We start from the raw sequence: 27,200 nt of genomic DNA, 5'->3' as shown, positions 1-27,200 counted from the left end.
CCAAACTCCTTTTTCTTTTTCTTCTTGGTGATTGATACTGGGGGTGGAGCTCAGGACTTGATACGTGGTGGACACAAGCTCTTACCATTGAACTATCTGCCTGGAAAGGGGCTGAGGGGGTGTGCCCTCTGCTGTGTGCATCACCTCCATGGTCTACTGTAGGGCAAGTGAAGGCTAAGGCATAGCTGTTGGTGCCTTGCTTCAGTTCTGGCACATCCTGAAGAACCTTTTTTCCTGTCTCACCTGTTCCTGTGATAAGTGTCACAAAGTTTTCCTGTCCTTTTCCTTGGCCAAACTTCCTTTCTGCCATGGCCGCGCAGTTGCCATCATTGTCCACCCACACAGGGAGATGCAGGGTGTCGGAGAGGGGTGTTCTGAGGTCCACAGAGTTCCATTCCTGTATCAGCTTGGTTGAATGCAGCACAACTCCTTCCTGGGGATTCACACGGCCACCTGTGGAAATGCCTGAACTCCACCCCAAACAGAAAAACAGTTTTGATTACCCATTTTAGGAACCCCTGCCTACATAAATTAATCCATTCAACATCTTGAATGATACCAAGAACTGCAAGAAATCAGACGGTTCTGAGTGAGGTCTGTAGTGCCCGGTGCCACACAGACCATTCAAGCTTCTCCCCAGTGCCCGCTGCCATCCGAGGCACGAGTGGGGCCCATGGAGAACAGGCCGACTCTGGCCTGAGGCTGAGTGTAAAGACTTGAACTGTGAACACAGAAAGGAACATTTCTTGGATTTATAGTTTAAAATCTCACCTACTCCCAGAATCCTGCAGTTGAGTTTCACGGCTTCAGCTGCGGCTTCCACACACATCTGCAGGATTAAACTAATCCTTTCTTCGTAGGTTTTAGGGTTGAACTGAGTGTACTTCTTAACTATTTCACCCTGTAGGAGGGAGAGACAACAGCACACAGGTCTGTCTTGGTGGCCAAGCTATGGAGCACATTTCTGTGAATATACTGGCCTTTCTGGTGACAGTCAGCCCTTGTGGAGAAGGTGCTGCCACAGAAGTAACCACGTGTGGAAAGCCTGTCCCCGAGATGAGCCTATGTCAGTTCCTGGGAATCCATCCCAACACAAGGCTGCTGAGACAATGCCATAGCCATCGGGGAAGACTCTCTTAGGCTTCTGGTCAATGGCGGGCAATCTAAATCTAGTTCATTAAAAGGTCATAATTCCTCTTTTCAGGCTGATACAATTATCTAATTTCAATATGGAGGCAACTAAATAGTTACCCTGATGTTTGCTTTTTAGTTATCTACTGTAAGGGAGGCCAGGACAGATTTCCATGCGGACTGGCACATCGCCACGTCTTGTAGAGTACCGTCCTGATTAAATACAAAGCAGAGTCAGCCCCTTCTAACTAGTCCTCGTGTTCCAGGGCTTGGTTTTGGTTTGGTTTTTTATTCACTTCAACTGTGTATTATTTTGTTTCAGAATAATGTTATTAAAAAATCCCAATGTATGATAATTTTATGAACTCTTAAGATTCTATTGAAATGTTGACTAGAATTATGTTAATTTATAATCCAATTTGTGAGGTGCTGACATTTAAAAAGTACTCAACGCTTTCAGCAAGGATACTTTTTCAAGCCTTTGTTTGGCACTGTCTCAGAATTTTATGTATTATGTAAATCACGGTTTTATGGTTTTGATTATTCTTAGGAATCTGGGGTGTTCTGAATTGGTAGCCTTTTCCCTTCATATTCTTTTGTGTTAATGGATTTTTATATATCAAATACAATGATTAAAGCTGGTTACCATTAAAAATAAATCTATATGAGTGCTTCTCAACCTTTACTGTGTGAGAGAGTCAGCTTAGCATAACTATGGTATCCCCAGAGGGTCCAAACTAATGAGTCTGCGGCAGAAGTCAGACCCTGGAGTCTTACAGCACCTGAGTGCTGTTAATGTACAGGCACATTGACAGTCCACATAAAAGGACCCAAGATTCTTGTCACACATTCATTTAACCAGAAAATCATTGATACATATTAATCATAATATCCAGCCATTTACTGAATCTCCCTAACTCTGTAATCCAGTTAATTCCTTCACATGGCCCATAATATTTAATACTTTTTGCTTATGTATAATCTCCATTTTTGCTGTCTCTTGCTTTATTCCTTACAGGACAGAAAACGCTTTTTCTTAATTTCAATGAAAATTTCATCTCTAAAAGTTGTTGGTCACTAATAAAAATTCCATGTTAGGAAAATAATCTGTTAAGCCATCGGTGGCACAGTGGCTTAGGCGCCGGCCTGCAGAGGGCAGCCGTGCCCTTCTTCCCGAGTTCGAATCCTGCTGTCTCTCCCTCATCCCGTGTGACTCTCTCGCCAAGTCTCATGGGAAAAAAAAAAAAAAAAAAAAAAAGGAAAATAATCTGTTAATTTTTTTTAAAGAATAGGGAGTTTTCTTTTGCTTCTCTTGAGATAGCAATGGTATGTTTTGTTTTTCATTAATTGACCGAATATTAAATTTCTAGTAATTCATGTTTAAAATCTTTGCTATTTCTCAAAGACTGTGAAACATTACATGTCTATGACACTGCAAACGGGTTTTTCTGGGAGGCTTACTTTTCATTATGTCAGTAAGAGGTCATTGTCACATAGTCTGCTATTTTCATGAAGGTGCTCTTACCCTCCTAGAGCCCCGGCAGTGTGTGGTACGCTGTAAAGATCAGGCTCTGAAACCGTGAACTGGAGATGTGCCCAGCTGACCACTCCCTCAAAGCAGCGCATTTCTCAGCTGTGGGGACCCTCAGCTAGGTGTGGAAGTGCTCACTGGACTTCACACTCATGGGGTCTACCACTCAGTCCTCCGATGGCAAAGCCCTCTCTTACATCTAAAGGGACCTGAGATTTATTGCATTGGGTTCCCTAACAGTTTACTTCTTTGTAATGTCTGTTTTGTTATGTTTTTGTTTTTTGAGACAAGGTCTCACACTGTGGCCCGGGCTGCCCTCCACCTTTCGGTAATCCTGCTGCCTCAGCTCCCTAAATCCTGGGATTATAAGCATTAGTTACCACACCAGCTTGAAATGTTAACAATCAGTAGACACGAGACGCACGTTGTAAGGGATCTGACAGCACCATGACGGCAGGCTCCTGAGTGCTTCCTCCTTCTGCCTTCCATGCACACATTCTAAAGATCAACCCCTCATGCAACATACACAGCTAAGTTATTGCAGTGAGCTTACCTTCATGCTAACTATCGCCACTCTGAGATTTGTCCCACCAAGATCAACAGCCAAAGCACTCAGAGTCTCAAGGATATGGTCAATATCTTGAGAGATGTTCTCCTTTACGGGAGGGAAGCAGAATTTCTTCTGCAGTGGCTCTTGAAGGTCAATGGATTTGAGAAACTTTAAAATCCTTGGAACTGCATTTCCATCCCCATATATCTTTGAGCTGGAATATCCAAAAAAGTCAGTTCAGTGAGATGGTTTTGGCATATATGACAGGTGATACCAAGGTTACTGAGATCAAAGTCTTCGAGGAGAAATATTTGTTCTTTTAAAATAACCTCTCTGGGCTGGGGAACTGCCCAGTGGGAGAGCACTTCCTCGGCATGCACAAGGCCTTGAGTTTAGTCTCTTGTATCTCAAAACAATAAAACAACATCCCCACAGAGTGTGTGCATCTGTGTGTGTGTGTGTTTAAAATGTGATACACATAAAGGAAAAACAAGGAAAAATATGATACACATGATAAGTCACTGCATGAACTTATTTTCTGTCAATTAAAACAAAAACTAGAGCTGGCATGGTGACACACACTTTTAATTCCAGTACTTGGGCAGCAGAGGCAGAATCATCTCTCTGAGTCTGAAGCCAGCCCAGCTTACATAGTGAGTTCCAGGACAGCCAGGGCTGCATAAAAGAGAGACCCTGCCTCAAAACACAAAGACAAAAACAAATCAACTCTATAAATCATAGCAACACACACAGAAACAGCTGAGCCTTGTGACATTGTAATTTAGTACCTGGATTTGGGGCTTTCTGTCTTGGCTTGGGTTTTTGCTGTTTTAGAAGTTTTAATCTTTACATTTCTGAGAAATTACCACATTGAAATAAAAAGGAAGGCAGCCAAAGTTAAGTTTTAAAGGAAATCAGATACATTATTTTCTAGTACGTAGTCAAATTGTACCAGTGAAATCCACTGTAGGGATAGTACTACTGTAATTAGCAGTCAAATCTGTAAAGTTCTCCACCCAGCGGAGACCTGGAGGTGGCCATCCGGTCTGTCCAGCTGCTAGGGTGTGCTTACGGAGGGAGGGAAGTTCTGTTACGATGGTTGCATAGAGATGAACCATAGGCTCAGCTGGTGCCGGAGGCTGCTCCCTGTTTAATTACTCCTAAATGAAAGGCTCTATACTCACCAAGGGTACTGTTTACCGAACTGGAGGTGTAGTGCTTGTAATATTTTGTCTTGGGTGTCAGCATCCCGGACATGAAGAACATTCTCCCCTAAATAAAAACAGGGATGTTAGAACGACTTGCAGTGTGGCTGCCCAGAGAAAGACAAACAGCAGTGCTGGGTTCACACAAACAGAAGTGTGTTCACACAAACAGCAGTGTGTACAGACAAACAGAAGTATGTTCACACAAACAGCAGTGTGTTCACACAAACATCAGTGCTGGGTTCACACAAACAGCAGTGTTCACTTCTAAATCCAGCAGATCACAAAACACTCTTGGTAAGACTTCCCTGCAGCAGACAAGATCTTTATCCCCAAAGAAAACAAACCACAGTGTTGTTCATTTAATGAGATTGGATAGATCAATGTTTGATTTTGGTTTTAGAGACAAGGTCTTATCTATGTAGACCCAGCAGGCTTTTAACTGTGGCTCCCCTGCTTCTCACTATGCCAAGATCACAGGTGTGTGTCACCACACAGGGCTTTTTTTGTTGTTTGGCCTCAAACTTAGGACCTTCCTATCTCAGACTCCTGAGCTAACATGCACCACCACAGCTGGTTAGGGTAAATTAATCTAACACTGGCAAACTGTTTGCCTAGATATCTACCGTGTCCATTATAGAAGAACTCAGCACTTGGCAGTCCCTACAAACCAGGGTGAAGTTCTGGTGGGTCTGCCCATCTTTCTGAGTTCTGTTCAGAAAGCCATAATGTTTCCTTTTCCTTCTTTTCTGGTTCTCTCTCTCTCTCTCTCTCTCTCTCTCTCTCTCTCTCTCTCTCTGATGCTAACAGAGCCAAAGTACACTTTTTCCCCCTGGTAATCTGGGCTTCCTTCCTCTCTCATTTCTAAAGTATTCCTCCCACCATGAGGCACTGAGTGATCTGGCGCTTTCTTCCTCGAGGCACAATCTCACATAGCACGGGCTGGCCTCAAGCTTGCCATGTAGCCAAGGACAGCCTTGAACTTCTGATCCTTCTGCCTCTATGTCCCTATGAGTGCTAGGATTTCAGGTGTGAACCATCAGGCTTCAGTGCTGGGGACTGAAGGCAGGGCTTCAGGCATGCTGGGTAAGCACCACCAGCTGCCCTATGTCCTGAGCTCCTTGGTCTGGCATCGCCATATCCCAGGGCCTCATGCATGGTGTTTATTCCATTTTTAAAAAACAAATCTAAAAGAATTTCTATCTAGGACTTCTATTTTCCCTAGAAAACAGGAAGCAAAGCAATGTTCTGGAATTGACATGAAGATGAGAGAAACAGGGCTGCGATGAAAGGAAGGATGGTGGGGCTGGGGTGGCCGGACTGGGGAGGCGGGGCTGGGGCTGTGGGGCTGGGGTGGCGGGGCTGGGGCTGTGGGGCTGGGGTGGCCGGACTGGGGAGGCGGGGCTGGGGCAGCTGGGCTGGGGCAGCTGGGCTGGGGCAGCTGGGCTGGGGCAGCTGGGCTGGGGCTAATCTTCCTAGCTCTGGTCCAGCTCTTTCTCCATTAATGACATGCACTTTTCCATTAGCTACAGACATATTTGCATGTACACAGCATTAGAACCTGACTAATACTAACAACGTGCATAGCTCAGTTAGCATGTGCATTAATAATCCTATGTACACTTTCACTATGTAGGACTGCCATACTCTAAGGACTGACTAAAAGCACACCCACGAACTCAGAAAACAGACTAGCATACACGCAAGACACAGTCACCTAGTCTCTTTTAAACAAAGCTAACAACCATAATTAAGGACCATTTAGCTCAGGCCAGGCATGGTAGGGCACACCTTTACCAGCCTGGTCTACAAACCATGTCCTGGACAGCCCAGGTTATTACACAGAAAAACCTTGTCTCAAACACAAACAAACAAACCATTTGGCTCTAATTGATTTTAGAAAGCAATAAAAATGTTAGTAGATCTATAAAAGTGGTGATCATGTGTGTTACTGTGGATGTTAGGCTATGACTGGTCATGAATGTCCCTCATCTACTTCACAAAAGCATGTGGCCAGACAAACCTACAGGCCGTAACATCCTATGACAGATGCCTGCTCATCCATGCTCACTGCCGCTCTAGTCACAACAGGTAGGACATGAAAACAACCTACAAGTCCTTCGAATGATGAATGGATAAATCATGAAATGTGCAGGTAAACAGATGGGACTGGAAAACACACCAAATGTAAAAATATAAACGCTGTGTGTTCTCTGATTTGCAGATCCCAGCCCCCAATTTAGATCTGAGTATATAACTTGGAATAACCACAGAAGCCAGAAAAGTAGAAAGGGGGCATGGAGAGAGGAAGGTAGTGTGACACAGGTCCTGTGTGGGGGAAGAGGAAATGGGGGAGGGTTTAAGGTGGTCTGGAAGGAAGATAACACAGAGGGAGAGAGAAGAAGGAGAGATAAATGACATCAAGGACTTTTGGGGAAAAACCCAGGAAAATGAAAATCACACAAGATCACTTTCTGTAGAGCATGGCACACGAGGTGACAATGCTGTCTGCTCCTCCCCACGAAGAGCCACAGTCTAGCTGACAAAACCCAGTGCCAAGAATGGGAAACTAGGTTAAGAGCACTGGCTGCTCTTCCAGAGGTCCTGAGTTCAATTTCCAGCAACCACATGGTGGCTCACAATCATCTGTAATGGGATCCAATGCCTTCTTCTGGCCTACAGGTGTACATGCAGGCAGAACATTGTATACATAACAATAAATAAATCTTTAAAACCCCCAAAAAGCATTCTACCTTGTTTTGGGGGATAGAGAGATGGCTCAGAGGTTAAGAGCACTGATTGCTCCTCCAGAGGTCCTAAGTTCAATTCTCAGCAACCACGTGGTGGTGCACAGCCATCTGTAATGGGATCTGATACCCTCTTCTGGTGTCTGAAGACAGTGATAGTGTATGCATACTCACATATATGAAAGAAAGAAAGAGAGAGAGAGAGAGAGAGAGAGAGAGAGAAAGAGAGAGAGAGAGAGAGAGAAATCTTTTAAAAAATGGGAAACCTCCCTTTGGATCGTTAGTTGGGGAGGGGTGGGGTTCAAAAGATCTCTAAACAATACAGGCCATCGCCATTGTCCCTGGTTGTGTTCTACAGCTGGAACACAGAGATCGCTGGACGAACGCACACAGAACTTAGTGAGCTGGAGCTGACCTGGAAGACTCCTCCCCAAGGACCAGCTCTCATTGTATCAGAAGGGGCCATGCAAGTGGCCAAGGGAGAAAGCAGTCAGTAGTCCTACCCGGCTGTGAAGCCCACAAACCACAATGACTACCTGGCAAGTTATCCCAGGGGTGTAATAGTGGCATTTTTCTTGGGGTAACCAGCAGCTGTTTAACTGGACTTCAGGATGGATTCACGGCTAGTACTGTAAACCTAGTCAACTAGCAGCTGGAGAGGTCACAGAACCCACGGGAGAACTTACTACCACCATTTTCCTAAACCAATATAACTTCTAACTACACTCTAAGTGATTATCCTTATACCCAGAGATATGTGTAGTTCTCACTCCTCGTTAAAGAAGCTTCTTTTTATGTTAATCTATTACAGAGATTCATACCTGATCGACATGCAGAGAGTAAAGTACATCTCGAAAAAACCCTACACTCAAGGCTCAGGGAAAAGCCTGGAAATGGGTGTAGAAAGATTTTAAGACCAGGACACCTACTTTGAAATAGTGTCTTCTAGACTTGACAGGGAAGTTGTACTCACTAAATCGCAACAAAATGGCTGCCTAAACAAGACTGGCACAACAGCAACACCAGCTGACACACAGTGTGGACGGGGAACTTGACAAGGCCTCACCCCAGACGGAAGACATACAGGCCAGCAGTGCTCAGTGAGAGGGGGAAGCAACTCCCTGCAGGTTATCTTAGCCCAAGTGGGCCACCCTAAACACATGTACAAACATGCAACAGAAATGGACTCAGTAGGGGTGTGTGTGTAGCAATAAATCAGAAGTCATGCATTTGAGAAGGAGTTAGGGGGAAACGGAGCTGGAGAGGGAGGAGGAGACATGATGTGAATATAAATACATTATTCATGTATGAAAAACGGTAAACGTAAAGAATGTGGCCAGGGCCGACCCATCACAGACAGAGCAAAGCTGGTCCGCTAAGATACAGGCAAAGGTAGATACCCGTTTCTCTTCCTATCTGCCGTGTGCCCAGGTTGATCACAGGTGTCCCAAAAGCGCCAACCTCACGCACGCCGCAGCTGCTGTTCCCAATCATGCAGCCAGCATGGGCGACCAGCTGTATGAACTGGTCGAACGGGACGTGCTTGACGGCACGGAAGTTGGGGTGGTGCTCAATGCCCTTCTTCCGCATCACTCGGACCATCTCCTTGCTGCCTGTGAGAGTGAACACATCGCATGATGGGATGCAAAGACATACTGCCTAGAGATGAGTGTAGCCCCAATCCTCCTGCCAGTGACTGGGAAAACAGTCACATGTCACTCATCTTCCCGTTTGTGCTGGGATTTTCACGAGCAGCTCCCTGCATCTCATACCGGAGCTGATAAAGTAGCAGCTAGGGATTTTGATTAGAACTTAGCAAGTAAATATATTTTATTACTGCCTCCTATAAACTTTCACTGTAAGAGGCTAAAATAAGCCAGTAGTTTCTAAGCAGGAAGGTCATATTCTCCGTACATAAGCCGATTAGAGTGCCCTTGCCTAACTCTGCTCACATTTTCACAGACTCCCACCGTGGTGAACTAAACTCCAAGGTGGTATGGATAGGGTCCAATACCATAGCTGGCATTTTATTTTAAAATGCACCACTTTAAAAACAATTTAAAGCTATGAGAAAAAAAAAAAAACCAATACTTGTTGATCTCTGCTCCCTTCCTGGTCTTTTTCTTTTTCCACTATTGTGGGTGTGCACACGCACATGTGTGTGCATTTGCATTGGTCATCTGACTGGAAGCAAGACAATGACCACACAATGCTCACCAACAGATAGAGGGCATCAAGCCACCAGAGGCTGTGCATGTGTCTCTTCTTCTTTTTCTTTTAAACTTTCTCTATGTGACAAGACAGGTAGAGGGGCTTAGGGACCAATGCCCTGCAAGATACAGGCCACTTTCTTTACATGCCAACCCTCACCTGTAATTATCGGAGAACGTGGCACTCCAGAAGGTCCTGCTAGTCTAAGGCTCCACTTCGGTTTCAAGCCTAAGCCAAATGCACTAATCTAGTTCTTCCCCAGCGCCCACCACCGGCAAACTGCAGGCACACTTGGACACTAAGCCAGATCCTGACAAAGTTCCCTGTTGCTCCACAGACAGCAGAGGCACGTGTGGGGACCTGACTCAAGTAATTTTCCTCTAAATTGGAATGCTTTTTTTTTTCTTTGAGTCGGTGTCCCAAGGGATTCTTCCCTTCAGCCTCCTGAGTAGCTGTGACTTCAGAGACACACCGAACTACATCTCAGGGGCCATTTTATTTTTAACAGAAGAAAACTCTCTCTAATTCTAAAGTGTACACATTCAGGAAAGTTACTATTAAGCAGATAGATTATAATTACTTATACAGAACTATAGGATAAAAAAAAAACATAAAGATTTTTGAAATATTGTTGTTATTGCCTGACCAAAATCCGGTTTGAGAGTCTTGATTCTTCTAACAGAAAAGATTCTTCTGGAGTAGATGGTAATATCTTAGCATTTCAAAGAAAAGGTCCCAAAGAGTTCTGCAGTGAGTAGCGGTCACACCAGTATTAGAAAACCCCTTAGGGTCAGGCCCTGATTTGACCTCTGTCTCTTAGTCTCAGATCCCCATAATTTGCCTATGATTAGCATTAAAGTCCCTGGCTCTCAGGCGATCACCCGGAGCAGGCCTGAGGATTGATGGGCTGGGGACTCCAGATCCAAACTGCCTAAGCTCAAGATCATACTGTGAAGCATAGCTAACATAAGTAGGAAAGAAATAATAATTAATAATGAAGGTTATCTTACTGAAGTCAGAGGCAGCATTACTTGCCAATAGGTATTCTTCACCCTGAGTTCTAAGGTTTACATCTCACAGACCTCAGTTTCTCCTCAGTGGACCCTGGAGGGGAAAGACTAAATACGAGCGCAAACTGCACACCGGCTTTAAAAAGTACTTATTTCCTATTGTTTCTACTGGACTTGACAAAAATACCACAACATCTAATCTACAGTAAGATAGGTTACCTTTGACTAGGATGCATTTCAGATTTTCAATAAGGAAAAGGCAACAGGCAAGAAAAGAGGTAACAGAGATTAAAGTTTGAAAAAGTAAATGGAATAATCTCATCTTCGAGTTCCATTACCTGCATCAATATTTGGGAACAGAACTAGGGTCCTCTTGTTAAATGAGATAAGGGCATCCAGTGTTAGTTCAAACATCTTTATGGAATGCTTAATGTCAGTGGTCACAGGATGCTGCAGGGCAACAATGTAATCTTTACATTTCACATCATCACCTGTTTAAAGAAAGGGAACCACAGTGCTTCATTAGTCAAGACTCTTGTTGGTGTGGGTGTTGTCTGTTTTGGAGAGGGAGTCTCACTGTGTAGTGTGACTGGCCTGGAACACATTTCCAAAGGTGAAGGAAGCCAGCCTCTTTCATTATGGTTAGCAGAAGTCTGAAGGACAAGCCTTTAGGTTACCAGGTAACCTCAGTTCTGGTACCATAATCAATAGTGCAATACTATGTATAGTTCTCCCAACCCATAGCTGCTATGTGTGGTGCTGTAATGTGAATAAGCTCATTCCTTACTGGTAAACAGAGGAACGCTGTCAGCCTTTACCATGGTGGTCAGGGCACTTGTAACCATCCTCACAGTGGTATCCAGAGCATCAATGTCTATGCAGAGAATACTCTCCAAAGGAGACCAGCTCCCTCAGAGTCTCCTCACCCTCGTTGTTCGCCTTCATTATTTTGTCTACCTCTTACCTTGAAACCATATAGAAATCGAGTCTCTGAGGGTATTCTTTGAAAGGGAGAGGGTCCCCTCACACCAGGAGTCTGGGATTTAAAGGCAGGATTCACTAATCAAGCAGCCCTGAGGTTTGGGATGCTAAGGACTTCTACGGTTCCATGCAAAGGAACATCCTGTACAGTGCACAGGGAAAGAATGAGCAGACTCAGGGTAAGGACTCCAGCAGTTTCCTCCATGGTGATTTCTACTTGTCTGGACTTTCTTCTTTGAGTTTAAAATTTTAAACCTTGTTTTATTTGTCATTGTCGCTAGTGAGGGGTCATGTGCATGCTAATGGCAGGCACAGGATGACTTCCCCTTAGTCTCCTTCCACTGCTTAGGTCCCAGAAACCAAACTCAGGCTTGAGTCAGGTGCCTTACCAGCTGAGCCATGCTCACCACCCTCGATTGTGTTTTGGTTTGGTTTGGTTCAGGATCTCCTGAGTTCTGGGCTAGTTTTGCACTCAATATAGCCAAAGAGAACCTTGAACTCTTGATTTCCTCCCAAGTGCTAGGATTGCAGACATGTGCCACTATACCTGGCTGGGCGGTGTTTGTTTGTTTGTTTGTTTGTTTTGGGGGCAGAACCTCACTATGTAGTAGTGGCTGGCCTGGAACACATTTTCAAAGGTGTTTCCCTTTCAAAGAAAACCCTCTTTCTTCTGAGAAAGAAAGCTCAAGCCATTGAACCAAAACTATCTATTCCCAGTAGTGAAGTCTGATATTTAGTGTGTGGTGTCTCTCACTATTAAGAGCTTAATGTATCTTTTTGATCTTGCTAATATTTCATTGGGATCATATTAATGTTCAGGTTATGAAGCTGCTTGTTGTAAGAGACCTGTACAACTTATTTTCCTGTAAACACAGGGAAAACATGAGAAGCTGTTAGTGGAGAAGCAAAATATGTTATTTGCACAAAATGTACTGTTGCCAGACAGATAGTTCTTGTCACTGTCTTGTGTTTTCTTTTTCACTGGTTTAAAAAAACAAAACAAGAAGCTGGGTGCTGTGTGCACACTTGTAAGCCCCGCACATGGGAAGATGAGGCAGGAATGCCACAAGTTCAAGACTAGCCTGGACTATGCAATGAATACAAGGATAGCCAGAGCTATATAGCAAAGCCCTGTCTAAAAATAAAGAAATAAATATAAAAACTAAAACTCCAGGTATTGCTCTTTCTATAATGAAGCATAAATGGTCAAATAGGGCTTTCAGTTTGAATTACAATCTTAATGCACTGTTAAAAAAATTAGCATTCCTTTGTGGGCATGATGTGGGGTGGTGTGCATGCACCGCACACATGTGGGGGTCGGAGGTCAATTCTGGAATTCTCTTCCCAGCTTTATATGGGCTGTCAGGGTGGCACCATCAGGAGGCCACAGCCTTTACTGCTGAGGGCTCTCGTGGCCCTTACTCTTTCTTTCTTTCTTTCTTTCTTTCTTTCTTTCTTTCTTTCTTTTTTTTTTTTTTTACTAATTAGACTTTTTCAGTGACATATTTCCATAAAAGATGAAGGCTAATGGCATGACCAGAGCAGAGTGCAGGAGCATGTACTCAAACCCTGAGAGATGGAGAGGAGAGACAGGCTCCTTCCACCAGCGCTATCTGCATGGCATCCTTGACAACAGCACACCTATCCAAGGATAAAGCGTGTAAGAAATGGATTGGCTTTTCTATGAGAAAGCCCAATTCCTTTCCTGCTTTAATATGCCTAAATTAAAAATATAGCTAATTTAGGCCATCAAGAGGCTCAGAGGCTAAATGTGCTTCTGCTGACCCTGACAACTGGGCTTAAGCTCAGGGCCCATGAAGTGAGGGACTGACTTCCACACCGTGTCCTCTGACCTCTCAGTGTACTGTGGCACACACGCACAGAGATTCACACAAAAATAAACTTAAAAATAGATAAAAGTAACACTTTATTTCCTTGATCATGCAATTACCAATTTCCATTCTTTAATTTCATTATTCAACAGATCTGCTTTCCATAAAAAGTCCTAAATAGACAATTATTCCTCATCTCTCAACATAGTACTTTCACTATAGATTTGGTTTTCTGCTTTGTTTTGTATTCTCTGTGTAGCCCTGGCTGTCCTGGAACTCACTCTGTAGACCAGGCTGGCCTCGAACTCAGAGACCGTGTACTGATATTAAAGACGTGAGCTACCACCGCCCGGCAGGTTTAGTATTTTTACTATTGAGTTGGCTCATTCATATTTTTGTTTGTAATCTGGTTTTCTTTACCTCTGTTAACAAAAGGTAATTTCTTGGAGGATAAATCAGTAAAATTTTCAGACTTGAAGGCTTATTTATGAAGACCACAAAATCCAATACTGTTTAATAATACTAACACCCCTTGCATTAGAAAGTTCTGAGGGGTTGCTGCTTCAGCACTCATTATCTCATTTGACTATTCCAAGAATATATCAGAAAGGCATTAATGGTAAAAATGGAGGCGCGCTTGCACGCGCGCACACACACACACATACACACACACACACACACACACACACACACACAGAGTAAGAATGAGGCCTGGGGAGCAGTTAGTAAACTGCTTGGTGTGTAAGCATGAGAACCAGGGTTCAGATCCCTAGAACCCACATTAAAACAACAAAAAAACCCCACAGGTTTGAATCAGGCATGGTGGCACACTCCTTTTATCCTAGGACTTGGAAAGGAAGCAGGGGAAGGAGGAACTCTGAGTTCAAGGCCGGCCTAGTTTACACAGCCAGCACAGGTAGGGCTACACAGTAAGCCCTGCCTCAAAAACAAAACAAAACAAAACAAAACAAAACAAAACAAAACAAAGCCCCAAAAGCAGAAACTAAAAAAGCAGGTATGGGAGTGTTTGCCCATAATCCCAGCTATGGCATTTGGGAAGACAAACTCTCTGGGGCTTGTTGCCCAGCCAGTTTGGCCAAATCAGTCAGCTGCAGTTTCAGTGAGAGACTGTGTTTCAAATAATAAGCAACAGAGGAAAACACTGAATGTAGCCTCTGGCCTCCACAGACACGTGTGCACACTTAGCATGCACATATACCACATGCACACACACAAAAGTAAAACAACAATTTCCCATTATAATAAAAAATAAAAGACAGAAAAAGTAAAAGTACCCTAACCTCACACTGGAAAATAATATATAAAAAGCTAGGTTTACATACTTTCTGGCCTTCCCACTATAGCTTGTACAGAAATGGCATCATATTATACAGTGCCAGAGCTTACTCCCAACACTATACGCCCGTGTACACATGTGCACGCGTGTGCACAGGCGGAGGCCAGAGGGCACCACTGCTGTCTTCTTCAGTTGTACTCCACTTACTCTTGAGACAGTCTCTCTTACCAAATCTAGAGCTTACCCATTAAGCTAGACTGGCTGGCCCCCTGCTTTCTATCTTCTCCCCAAGTTGGAGCAAGGCCACAGCACCATGGCTGGCTGCTTTATGTGAGTTCTTAGGGATCTGACTCAGGTCTTCATGATTGTACGCCAAACATCTGACCCAGTGAGCCATCTCTTTGTCCTTTTTCCCATTTGTGGACAAAGTAAGAACTGTGCCTGTGGACAGGTGTGGTAGCATGTGTGTACGATCCTAGCACAGAGGAGGTAAATGCAGGAGGATCGGGGATTCAAGTTTATCCTAAGCTATAGAACAAGTTCAAGGACAGACTATACTAGATCCTGTCTTTAAAAAAAAAGGGGGGGGGGAGTGGGGCTGGAGAGATGGCTCAGTGGTTAAGAGCACTAACTGCTTTTCCAGAGGTCCTGAGTTCAATTCCCAGAAACCACATGGTGGGTCACAACCATCTGCAATGGGATCTGATGCCCATTTCTGGTGTGTCTGAAGACACACCAGAATGTGTGTACTTCTTCTATACATTGAATGAATGAATAAGGAAAGAAAAGAAAAACAAAACAAAAACAACAGAAGGCCATTGGGTTAAAGTGCTCAATCAAGTCTGTCGACCTGAGTTCAATCCCTAGATCACACTGTGGAAAAACATACTGACTTAAGGTTGTCCTTAGACCTCTGTACATATGCACATCATGATTTAAACACATACACATATGCAAATGCACACACAATAATAAATTTAATTTTTTAAAACTATTTTTGCTTATTACTTTATCAACACATATTAAAACTATTGAAGAACTATCCTTATGAATACCATTTACTAAAATATTCAATATATTTAGTAAATACACTAAAGTATTTAAAATATTTAATAGAGTCAAAGCACTCCATGTACAAACATTTAAAAATCAGTCCAGCATGTCCACTTTATAGATAAGCTTGCAGGGAAAGATATAACACAAGGCAAGAACTATGAAGTAAAAATCTTAGCTCTCTGGTTGCTGATGGAATATCGTGTCCATGTGTTTCCAAAAAGATTGAAATATACCCAATACTCTGTGGCAAAACAACCATTAGCCTGAATCAAGTTTGGATACATACCTAGCCACATCCGAATGATGCTCATATAGTCTTTATTCTTGGCTGAGAGCAGTTTGTCATAGGAAGGGCAGCCTGCCAAAAGGATGCGGTCGTGGTCCTCACACATGGAGATCAGGTGCTGCTCTGCACTCCTGGTGCAGCACACGTGGTAGTGAGCCAGTTTTGTTATGGCGTGTCTGATAGAGTCGTCAATAGTCCCGCTCACCTCCCCTCCTTCAATGTGAAGGATTCGGATGTTCATCAAGGCAGCAGATGTGGCCAGAGCAAGAGCGTCAAATCGATCTCCATGAACAATCATGATGTCGGGCTTCAGGCGATTGAGGACATCTGGTAGCTTCACTAGTGCTAGGCCTACTGATTCTACCATGGCTGCTTCATCTTCCCCTCTTACAATCGTGTGTAGCCTGGTGTTAATGTCAAAGTCATCTTGCTCAATCATGCGGTATGTGTTTCTAAACAGGAGCAACAAGACGTGACACGGTGTTCTTACATGAGAAGCAATAATGCTACCCCCGAAGTGAGACACTCGCTCACATTGTTCCTGCTAAACCAATCAATTACACTGAAGTATAAACTGTAAATAGTGAGCAAAGACCATAAATGCACTTATTCAGGATTCACACTGTTACATAAAAAGTCAGTGGCTATCGCTCAAATCAAGATAAAGCCTTCCCTGGGAAGCTCTGCTGCACAGCTCTCAGGCAGCACCAGGAGGGAGACATTTTCTTTTGGGGGCAGAATGAAATTCGACTTTTAATAATGGTCAGGCCTTTTCCTTTTTAATTTTTTTTTCAAGGAGCAATTGGGGTAAAAAGTTTCCAAAACACAGGTTTTTTTAAACCAAAAATAAACAAATAAATATATAAATTAATTAAAAAGCAGGGCATCAGGATGCCTGGCACAGCAGTATACTATATACTTGTTTTGATTTTTAAAATGATTTCTTTAGTTAGTATGCAAGTAACAGGGTCACCATGACACTTTGGTCACCATGACACTTTACACATAACATCATTATACTGTGTCCTTACTCGAGCTCCCACTGCCCTCCCCCCACCCCTTGGCAGTCCCTTCTGTTTTCATAGACACGGAGTCTACGGCCCTCTCCTGTCCCCTTTCTTCTTCAGCCCACTGTCTGCTCTCATATCTGTGCATATAACAAATACATGCTTCTATATCAATTCAAACCCACGTTCTACATGAGAAAGCAAACAGGTGGTCTTCCTTTCCAAACCTGGCTTATTTTCTTAACATCATTTTCGGCAGTTCCCTCCACTTTTCTGAGTCAAAGCTTCATTTTTTATGGCTGGATAAAATGCCACTGTGTATCTGAACCACATTTCCTTCAGCTACCCCTCTTAACTGCTGAGTCATCGGGCCAGCTCCCCATTCAACTCTTAGAGAGTGTACGAATGCCAACTGAAAACAATTCCAATCCCACTGTAAATCAAAAATGTCACAAACTGAAACTGCATTCTGGCACTCTTGGGAGCACACGATTGCCTGCTATCATATTTGGGAAACAGAGGCAGGAGGTCTGCTGCAAGCTCAGATGAGCCTGGTCCACACGAATTTTATGCTACATAATGTGTCCACACACACACAAAACAACAACAACAAAACCTCACACACAGCAAAGAGAAAGTGCAGTATAAACACCCAGGCGTAGAAGCGGTCTGGCAGAGCAGTGAGCTGGGGCTGTTGGTGGGCCTCAGCACCCTGAGTCCTTACTGCAGATTTCTAGCCCAAGAAAAATCCAAATTCAAAATCTGATGCATAGTTTCTACTGTATTCCTATCCCTTCAGATTAATTATAACAGAGTTGAAAATATTCTTAAGCTAAGCCAACATAAATCTGGGACTGTGTGAATCGCAATAGAAAGCAACTTATTTTCGTGCTGATTTATTGTCATGTTAAAGATGTTGTCATCATGTGAGTGGTACATGCACCACGTATGTGAGTGTGCACATGCGTGCTGAGGCGGGCACATAGAAGACAGCTAGGAACTGTCCCCTCCCCCTCAGTGTAGGCCCCAGGATTCAAATTCAGCTCATTAGGCCTTTGAGGAGCTGTCTCACCAGCCCACACTGTTCTAATTAATGTCTTGTGAAAATAAAGTATACTAGTCAGGAATACGGATGTGGGCCTATGTCCCACCTATTTGGGAACCGGAGGCAGAAGGATCCAAGACCTAGGAACCTGTTTAGTAACAAAGCCTAAAGAAAATAACAGGCCAGCATGGTGATGCATCCCCCTACTTGGGAGGCAGAGACAGGAAGATCACCACAAGTTCAAGTTTAGTCTGGGCTACTTAGTAATTTCCAGGTTAGCCTATGCTACATAGATAGAGTCTGTCTATAAATTAATAAATTATTTAATTAATTAAACAAAAATAAGCTAGGTATGGTGGCACATGCCTGTAATTTCAGAACAAGGTCATTCTTGGCTACATAGAGAGTTTAATGCCTGCCTGGGCTACAAGAAACCATCTCACAAATTGAAACAAAAATCTCCTTAAAACAAACAGTAAAAAATAATTATAATTTATAACATGTATTCTCATAGTTTAAAACTGAGAAGGTACAAGAAGTTCATGTGAGATCTCTTACAGTCTTGTCTTCTCATTACTCACTTCCTCAGGTTAGAAGGTGACCATTTTCTGTTAGTACTAGTTGGTTTTCCTACTCAACAATCTCACCAGTGGCCGGGCGGTGGCGGCGCACGCCTTTAATCCCAGGATTTGAGAGGCAGAGGCAGGTGGATTTCTGAGTTTGAGGCCAGCCTGGTCTACAGAGTGAGTTTCAGGACAGCCAGGGCTACACAAAGAAACCCTTTCACTAAAAACCAAAAAAAACAACCCCCCAAAAAAAACAAAACCAAAAAAAAAAAAAAAAAAAAAAAAAAAAAAAAAAAAAAAACAATCTCACCAGCAAATATTACCTTTCTACCTCAGGGGCTGTGGCTGCTACCACTTCCTGGAGTGCCTCCTTCCTGCAAGCCTTCCTGCCCAAGCTTTGTCACTCGAAACCTACTGAGCCTCTCACCTCCAGCTCAAACTACGCCCTACCAATCAAGTGAACTGTTTTAGAAAGCCAGAATTCATTTCAATTTAGAAAGAAACCCACCCACAGGAGCTCCCGTGAGCTTGCTCACAGCTCCTTAGTTGGCCTCGTACAGCCAGCTGCCGCACGGAGCCCTGGAGACAGGTGGAGTTCTGCTTACTTTCTCCATGTGCATTAGTGTCTAAGGCCTTGCTGTTCCCGCAGCCCTCGGAGGCTGCATGGCTGTTTCACACCACAAGGGTGCACTGGATGTACGCTGAGGGCAAAGCCACAGATGCTTTCTGGTTTATCCATTCAGGGCTCTCTCAGATTACCCTTCAGTTTTCAAACATACCCTGCATACGGTGCAAACCTTAATGTCACACACAGAACACCAACGATCTTGGTAACAGGACATTTTCATTTGCCTCAAAATACATTTGATTTTTGTATATCTTGTTTCATTTATACTACTTTATATGTGATTAACCTGTAAACCAGGGTTGGTTTCTGTTGTCCTTCGTTTCTTTGGAGACAGGATCTTACTGTACAGCCCTTACTGGACTAAAACTCACTATGTAATCTGGGCAGGTCTCAAACTCAAAGCAATCCTCCCGCCTCTGATTCCCAAGTGGTAGACAGGCACCAATACACTCAGTTTGGTAAAGTATTTGAAGAATTGCCCTCGGAACTCACAAGACACACTGGGGTGAAGTAAAGGGTGCCCAGTGGTAAAGCACGTGTTTAGCATGCTTGAGGCTCTGGGCTCAAACCCCAACACCAAAAAATTATACCTTAAAGCAATATTATTATAGTCCAATTCTGTATTTATAGACACACATGTGGTGTTTCTTCTGAGTGTAGGAACAAACAGTAATGTTCTCAGCTGTTGCTTATCAAGTATCTACTAAACAGCATCACTGGGGCAGGCTTCACCACCATGTTGGTTTCATCCTATTTTATAACTGAAGAAGCCAACTCCGAGATGCTTCCCAAGTTCTCCAAGGTCCATAGAGACTAGGAAAGACCCGGGCTTGACAGTAGGTCCAAAGCCTACAAAACCCAAGCTCCCCGAGGCACACCAGAGGTGGAAGATCAAGAAAGCACTCAGCTCACCCATAGTCGTCGATCAGATGAGAGCCCAGCACCACCACATCAAGCTCGAAGAACGCGGGCTCCGTCTTGATGCCGAACATGATGGGGGCCAGCTTGGAGTAATCAGCTCGGTTGCAGGTGGCAACGCAAACCCGAAGCTTTCGGTTATTCCCGTTCTTCTCCATGACTTGCTTTTTTTTACTTGAGAGCTTCTTAAAATACAGTTCCTAACGATACAAAAAAATAAGTTCTTGTTTTTAACTGGAATTACTACTTGGTAGAAAAGCAGAATTTTTCAGCTGTTTGGCTTGTAATCTTTGTCGTCCCCTCTCACCCCCTGTGCTCCTCCTTCATGACACTCTTGCTGGTGTATGATGATGAAATTCCAGTGGGCTGACCAGCTCCATCCCTTTCTCTCAATGGCATACCAAAATGCAATGTTCTTTCAAAATATAAATAAATATCAGCTCTTTAATTATTAGTTTAAAAATAGGTACTAAAAATTAAAAAAAAAAATACTTGGTATACTCACAAGTGAGTCCAACAAAGTTGACTGTTAGAAAATCTGGGTAGTGAGCCATCCTTCTGGTTAACTCCCTCAATTTACAAAAAGGGAAATGCAGGTAGGTCTAAAGAAGGAATTACCTCCCCACGATTCAAGATCACAACTTTAAAGAACATGTCTTTGCCCTCACACTTCACAGTCCCTTGGGAAGATAAAGACTTGAGAGGAAAGTTGACCTCTAAGACCCCATTGCACCAACATGCTGGGCCTCGAGGTCAACTCCAAATGCCCACAGATAGCTCTGCCATAGATCTCCAAGCCACCTGAAAGCCAACTTCCCAACCCTGCAAACCTGTTTTTCCATTTGTTCTCTAACTCAGTTATGGACCACTCATCCAAATGCCCTGATATTGCTGCTTCTATTATCTCCCAAGCCCTGTTAATTCACCCTTGAGAACTTTCTCCTCCCCTTGATCTCACCAGCATTTACCTGAGAACAGCCTCTTACTTGGGTCTGAGATAGGTGTTGTGTCTGTTTCTAGTCCTGCCTTCTCCCACAGACTTTCAAAGTCTCACTTCATAGACCTCAACTTCGTAGACCTGATTGTCACACCAAGCAGCATGCCTCACTATGGGATAATATCCAAACTGCTAATCTGGACCTCACCCAGTGTTTTAAACCACTTCTCTCCCACCTTTACTAACTGTCAAAGCATCAGCATGTAAGAAAGCGTGTGGGTTCACTAGTGGATCTACGTCATTCATAGATCTAAACACCTCTGCCTAAAATGTCCTTCCCCTCTTGCCCAGACTCTTACTCAGGCTTCAAAAGTCAGCCAAGTGTCAACTCTTCTGGAAATGATTCACATAAACCCCAGGTCCTTCTCACCTCATCCCTCATAGACAGCACTTTCCTCTCAGTACTGTGGCCCTACCACATACACACGAACCCTTTAGTGTAGCTCTGCCCACCTATCTTCCCATCTGCCCTCATGCCGTGCTCCCTTTACCCACAAAGCCAAAAATTAGAACAAGAGATGTTTGCTTTGTGGAATTTGTCTCTACATGCCACGTATCATGTCATCCCAAGACTTAGAAGGCTGGGGCAGAAGGATCTGGAACTCTTGAGTTGGAATTCTTATGAGATATGACATGAGGAAGGAGCAAAGAGATGAGAGGGGATGGGAGGGGCGGGAGAGAGACCTACAGGGAAGGGATGGGGGAGGGATTTGTTTTATGGAACACTCTAAACTTCCCAATAATGATGTTAAGCTTCACCCCCACGACTCTGAGCTTAGTGCTTAGGTTTGAGGAAGCACATCAATATTTGGAACTTGAATTAAGAATCCAGACAGCTTGGGTAAAAATGTGATAGGAGTCGTACTGCCCTCTGAAGCTCACTAGAGAAGCCCGTCAGGAGTCTTCTGCAGTGAGGACATCATCTAAAGCAACTGTTCATGTCCTTCAGTGTGGAGCCCCTGACCATACAAACTGACCCATGATGTGGCCCGTTCTGAAAGCACAGTACCCAGTGAAGGCTAATGCTACCCAAGGAAGACGAGCTCTCGTGGGATGCTAAGTGAGCACTCTGCAAAGAGGCTGAAGCACTACTCGATCGATCACTAAGGACAAAACTATTCTTCCATATCAGCTGTCCTAAGTGTTCTTGCACAGAATTCTCCCTCCGCTGACCAAACGTGGGCTGACTGAACTGTCGGTGTCGATTAATTTGCTGGGTGAAGCAAAGCAAATGATTGGTGGCTGATCAATTTCTATTTATCTTACACAGCAGTGAACTTTCTGTCTGCTGGTGCTTTGTGATGCCGAGCTATTACTGATCTATTGTTTTAACCCAAGTAAGCCAGCAGTATAAACTATAAAAACACAAGTGTCCTTTTTGTTTTTTTAAGTCAAAGATTTTTTTTTTTAGGAAAATAAATTGAATCCTAGAACCTTTTAAAGAGAAGTATTTCTTTTTTAAAAATTTATTTATTTAATCCTTTTTTACAGTCCACTTCAGACCGCTCCTGGTTTGCCCCCAGACCACTCCCTATCCATACCTCCTCACCCATAGGAGTAGTTCTTGAATTTTAAAAACTAGTTATTTCAGAGGAAGAGGAGGGTGTATCTGGGGAGAGGAGAGGTGGGGAGGAGAGGGAGGGCAAACTGCAGCTGGAATGGAATGTATGAGAGAGGAATAAAAAATTAAAAAATAAAGATATACAACACAACTAATTATATCATACTGAATATGGCATGGCACACCTTTTAATCCCAGCACTTGGGAGGCAGAGGCAGGCAGATCTCTAGGAGTTCCGGACCAGCCTGGTCTACATGCGAGTTCCAGGCCAGCCAGAGTAAATAAGCAGATCAGTACAGAAACTCATGATTAGGCGGTATATCCATACGGCTTCAGATGAAGACGTCACCACACACCTCAGAACAGGGTGCCAGGCTGAGCTCTCAGCCACACGGCTCTTCTTAGTGGCGCAAAGCACAGGTTTGGTTTCCTTTACTTTCTTTTTCATCTTCTCTCCTCTCCTTTTCCTCACCATGTGTTATTTGGGCTTATTTATGGGTTTTTGGTTTTTTTCTTCTGTTTTGTTTTGTTTTGTTTTGTTTTGTTTTGTTTTTTGAGCCCTGTGTAGTTCTCCCTGGCTGGCCTGGCCTGACACTCATTACATAAGCTCTCAACTTATGGCAATCCTCCTGTCTAAGCCTCCAGAATGCAGGAATTATAGGAATGCACCATCCTCCGATATATACACATTTATTTAGAAATATATATAATGTGTATTATGCAATTGAAAACATTTTACAAACTGTTGCTACATCCTTTATTTTTTAAATATTATGTTTCTGAATTAAATAGGAACATGGAAAAACTTAAAGGCAATGGACTATCAAACCAAAGGTGCAAGGTATCATTGGCTTTACATTATGAAGGGTTACGAGAGCCAGAAAGTGAAGTCCTGAATGAGCATGCACTTCCTGAGTCTTAGGCTATGTGGGGCTCTGCACAGAAAATGGAGACAGGCACAGAGAACAGTCTATTCTTGATCTGGGAGCTGACACTGGGGAAGATGGCCGAGAACACACAGACCCCAACCATTCTGCTTTCACAAACAGGAGCAACAGAAATCAGAAACTTAAACTGTTATTTGTTCTGCATAAAATATTCCTAAAGGGGGCTTCTGTTCTGTTTTGTTTGTTTTGTATTTTTGAGACAGGGTCTCTCTACATAGCCTTAGCTGTCCTGGGATTCTTTTCACAGACCAGGCTGGCCTCGAACTCACTGAGATCTGCCTGCCTCTGCTTCCTGGATGCAGGGATTAAAGACTTGAACCAGTATTTTATACTGAAGATAATGACCAGCATCTCCATCGTCAATATGGAATGTGGAATGTGACAAAATGGACTTAGAACATTTAAAGGGAATTTAGGTTTCATAAAGCACAATGGAAACACAATAAAACTTGCTTCTTTAGATAGCGGAATGTTAGACAAAAATGAAAATTCATCAACTGTATCTATATTTACTAGTGCATACTGTGTATCCCATACAAAAGTCTCAGACCACAAACATTGCAAAATGCAAACGGTTTTGAGCACAGGAGCCAGTGAAATCGCTGGTTGTGTGGGTAAAAGCAGAGGCCAGAGGGCAAGCTCCAGTATCAGTCCACCCCAGCTGAGAGAGTTAGAAATGGGGTACAGACAGTTAAGGAGCCCAGGGGCATGCTTCTGTAAGACTGGGGGTGGGGAGTGACAGGAATACAACAGCAAACACCCAAACAAACAAAAACATCAGAAAGAAAAGGCTGCCCAGGGCAAATACGTGGGTCGGAGGACCAGACAATAAAGGAAATGGGAGGACGCAGGGGTTTTATAAAAAGTCCAACCCAGAGTCCATCTGCCAGAACTCCCAAGACTGGAGCCCATCCCATCCCAACAGGAGCTGTCAGTTTGCTTCGTTTTTTAAAAAAAAGAATTATTTATTTATTTTACGTATGTGAGTACACTGTCACTGTCTTCAGACACACCAGAAGAAGGCATCAGATTCCGATGCAGATGGTTGTAAACCACCATGTGGTTGCTGGGAATTGAACTCAAGAGCAATCAGTGCTCTTAACCACTGAGCCATCTCTCCAGAGCTTTTTACTTCACTTTTTCTGCCTTTGAGTCTTCTATCAATTCTATGCCTGAATCACAGAACAACCTCACCAGCTCTCCGCTACACTTTCACCTTGTTGAACACAGGCTCTCTGTTTTCTCCCCGCCCCTCCCAAGGTCCCAGGGTTTCCAGATTGCTGGAATTACAGCTGCTCGAATTATCAGACTGATTGTACTGGGTCCTGAGCACCCAAACTCAAGTCAAGTTTTCAGCGATCCTCCACCACCACCACCATCAGCAATCTCCCAGGCTCCGAGAAACGTCAATGCTCACATGCCAAAAGCTGCAAAGGGATAAGTGAATGTCCCAACCACGAGAAGGTCTAAGTGCACTTGTGCAAGTAATCACCAGCAGAGAAAACAACAGCAAAGTAAACATTTGCCAAGCGCTTTCACCAGCACTGGGCTAACATGGTGTTGCAAGCATCCCATCCTCAATCACTCTACTATACAGACAGGGACACTGAGATATAGAAAAAAAATCCACTTGCTCTAAATCATAGTTAGTTATATGACTGATAGAACTTCAGTTCAAACCCAGGTCTAGATGACCTTCCTACACGCAGGTCACTGCCGTACACACCCTCTACCTTGTGTGTACGTTCCACAAACATCCATGAACGCAAACCTTTCCGGAGAACACTCCTTGGGACACTCCTTCCTTTCACTCAGAGCGGATGGAACTCACCGCAATAAAAAGGGATGGGCTGCATAGAGTTCTCAGAACCCTGCTGCCCAGCTATAATAATTCAGTCTGGTGTTCCTTCCAGAGCTCCTACAGTCGGGCTTACCCATTATCTTTACTGTTAAACCGTTCCGTGCCACCACACCCCTCCTATCCAGGAGCAAAGCCTATCCCTTGCTCTAGCAATTTTACAAGCCTGTTCAGGGATGGATATAAACGTCTATCAAATTTCCAAGGACGCCGAGAGTCCAGACGGTCAGAGTTGGGCGGGCCTCCGAAACGTCCCTCAGTGCAAACCCTCTCCACCCTAGGCAGTGGTGGGCCCCCGCACTATCTCACGCCTCCGCCCCGGGACCCAGGGCCGTGCCGCCTGCTGCCGGCACCGATGGGCTGGAGCCTGGCCAGGCTTACCTCTGCACGCCCTGGTCCCCATTCACTCGCACGCTGAGCCTGACAGCTCCGGGATCCCACGCCGGAGCAGCGCACCGGGCAGGAGAGGCGCCCTGCCGCGCAGAACCCTGCCACACTGCACGAGGCCCACAACTGCAGCAGAGGTTTCGGAGCCTGTCACGATGCTCGTGAGTCACCGACTGACTCGTGGCCTCTGCCGGGCTTGTTCCCTCCGGCGCCACCTCGACAACTGGCAGGCTCGCGTCCAGCGGGTCCACAGGACAGGCCCCAGCAAGCGCACCCCCTGGCTTCCGCTACCCGGCGCCGCTCGACGACTCGGCGCTCGATCCAGCTCCAGCCATTGCTCCTGCAATCGCAACATACACCCCGCTCCCGGGGAGCGCCGAACAGTCGATCGCTCCGGCTCCGCCCCAGCCCCGGCCCGGCCCCTCCTCGGCGGATTTCTGTTGGCCAGTCTTGTGGAAAGCCTTCCGCTGTCGTGTCACCTCTGATAGTGGCAGCACTCGATTTGCTAACCCTTCACCTGGGGGTATTCTCTCCTCTGGCAGAGCCCACAGTGAAGCCCGAGTTCTCCCACGAGATGGTTGCACCCAAGTTGAGAGCCATCTCGTGAACCAAGCTCCGTGGTCCTAGAGTAGACCCTGGAATTTAAGCTTTGCCACTCTTGCCACGAGGCTCTGGCGGAGTGCAGAGTGACAATACACATACTAGCTGAGCACAACTGTCAGCTCCTAGTTGCTGAGAGAAGGAAAAGACCTAATTCTGGTGCTGGAAAGAGACTGCACACGGGACTGACAATTTGTTACTGCCACTTTGCTGGAGAAGTTGGAGTTCAGACAGTAATGGATGGGCTACAGCTTGACCTGGACCACCCAGATGTGCACGTCTCCAACTCTCTCTATTTTAACCTAACCTCTATTTCACTGGGTGTTACAGGTCTGTTTAAACTGTTTAGTCTGCTCTTGATTTAACTTTGACAAGTATTATATATTTAAAAATTATTCGTTTCTTCCTCTCCCCTCTTCCTGGGTCTTGGGACTGCAATCAGTCTGGCAGATATTCTAGAGATGTCTCTGTCCCTCAGTCTATCAGACTATTGAAAGTATGGACTCAAAGAAACTGGAATTTCCCCCAAGAATCTCGTGCTGAGTTTTATTTTAGTTTATTTTTATTATGTATATGGGGGAGGGTATGTACACAATAGAGAGCATGTGCCTATGGAGTCCACAAGAGGGTATTAGACACCCTGGAGCTGAAGTTAGTGGTGGTGATGAGCCTCCTGACATGGGTGACATTTACCACAACTGGGTGCAAGAAAGGGAGAAGCTAGACAGTATTCTAAACAATATGGCTTCCACCATGTCTCAACCACAAAGAAAGTCACAAGGGAGACTTTCAAATCTCTCTCTCTCTCTCTCTCTCTCTCTCTCTCTCTCTCTCTCTCTCTCTTTAATT

General features: G+C 44.4%; 1 protein-coding gene across 3 annotated transcripts in view; it reads right to left on the bottom strand.

The window, feature by feature from the left end:
* The window catches only part of Gne (glucosamine (UDP-N-acetyl)-2-epimerase/N-acetylmannosamine kinase), a 45,756-nt gene that overhangs the window by 9,403 nt on the left and 9,153 nt on the right, over positions 1 to 27,200 (bottom strand). For 2 of the 3 annotated variants that reach the window (XM_076935067.1, XM_076935066.1), the window contains exons 2-9: positions 19,996 to 20,201; positions 15,838 to 16,289; positions 10,724 to 10,876; positions 8,565 to 8,777; positions 4,397 to 4,484; positions 3,216 to 3,426; positions 772 to 901; positions 244 to 465 (exon numbers count right to left, since the gene is read on the bottom strand). In XM_076935067.1, the coding sequence (XP_076791182.1) occupies positions 244 to 465; positions 772 to 901; positions 3,216 to 3,426; positions 4,397 to 4,484; positions 8,565 to 8,777; positions 10,724 to 10,876; positions 15,838 to 16,289; positions 19,996 to 20,201 (1,675 nt within the window). Of the gene's footprint in view, positions 1 to 243; positions 466 to 771; positions 902 to 3,215; positions 3,427 to 4,396; positions 4,485 to 8,564; positions 8,778 to 10,723; positions 10,877 to 15,837; positions 16,290 to 19,995; positions 20,202 to 25,745; positions 26,115 to 27,200 lie in introns of those variants that run through there. The other variant, XM_034502387.2, reaches the window with a different exon arrangement.

Source organism: Arvicanthis niloticus, chromosome 5 (genome assembly GCF_011762505.2).
Source record: "Arvicanthis niloticus isolate mArvNil1 chromosome 5, mArvNil1.pat.X, whole genome shotgun sequence".
Taxonomy (NCBI): Eukaryota; Metazoa; Chordata; class Mammalia; order Rodentia; family Muridae; genus Arvicanthis; species Arvicanthis niloticus.
This window is presented reverse-complemented; position numbering and strand designations above follow the sequence as displayed.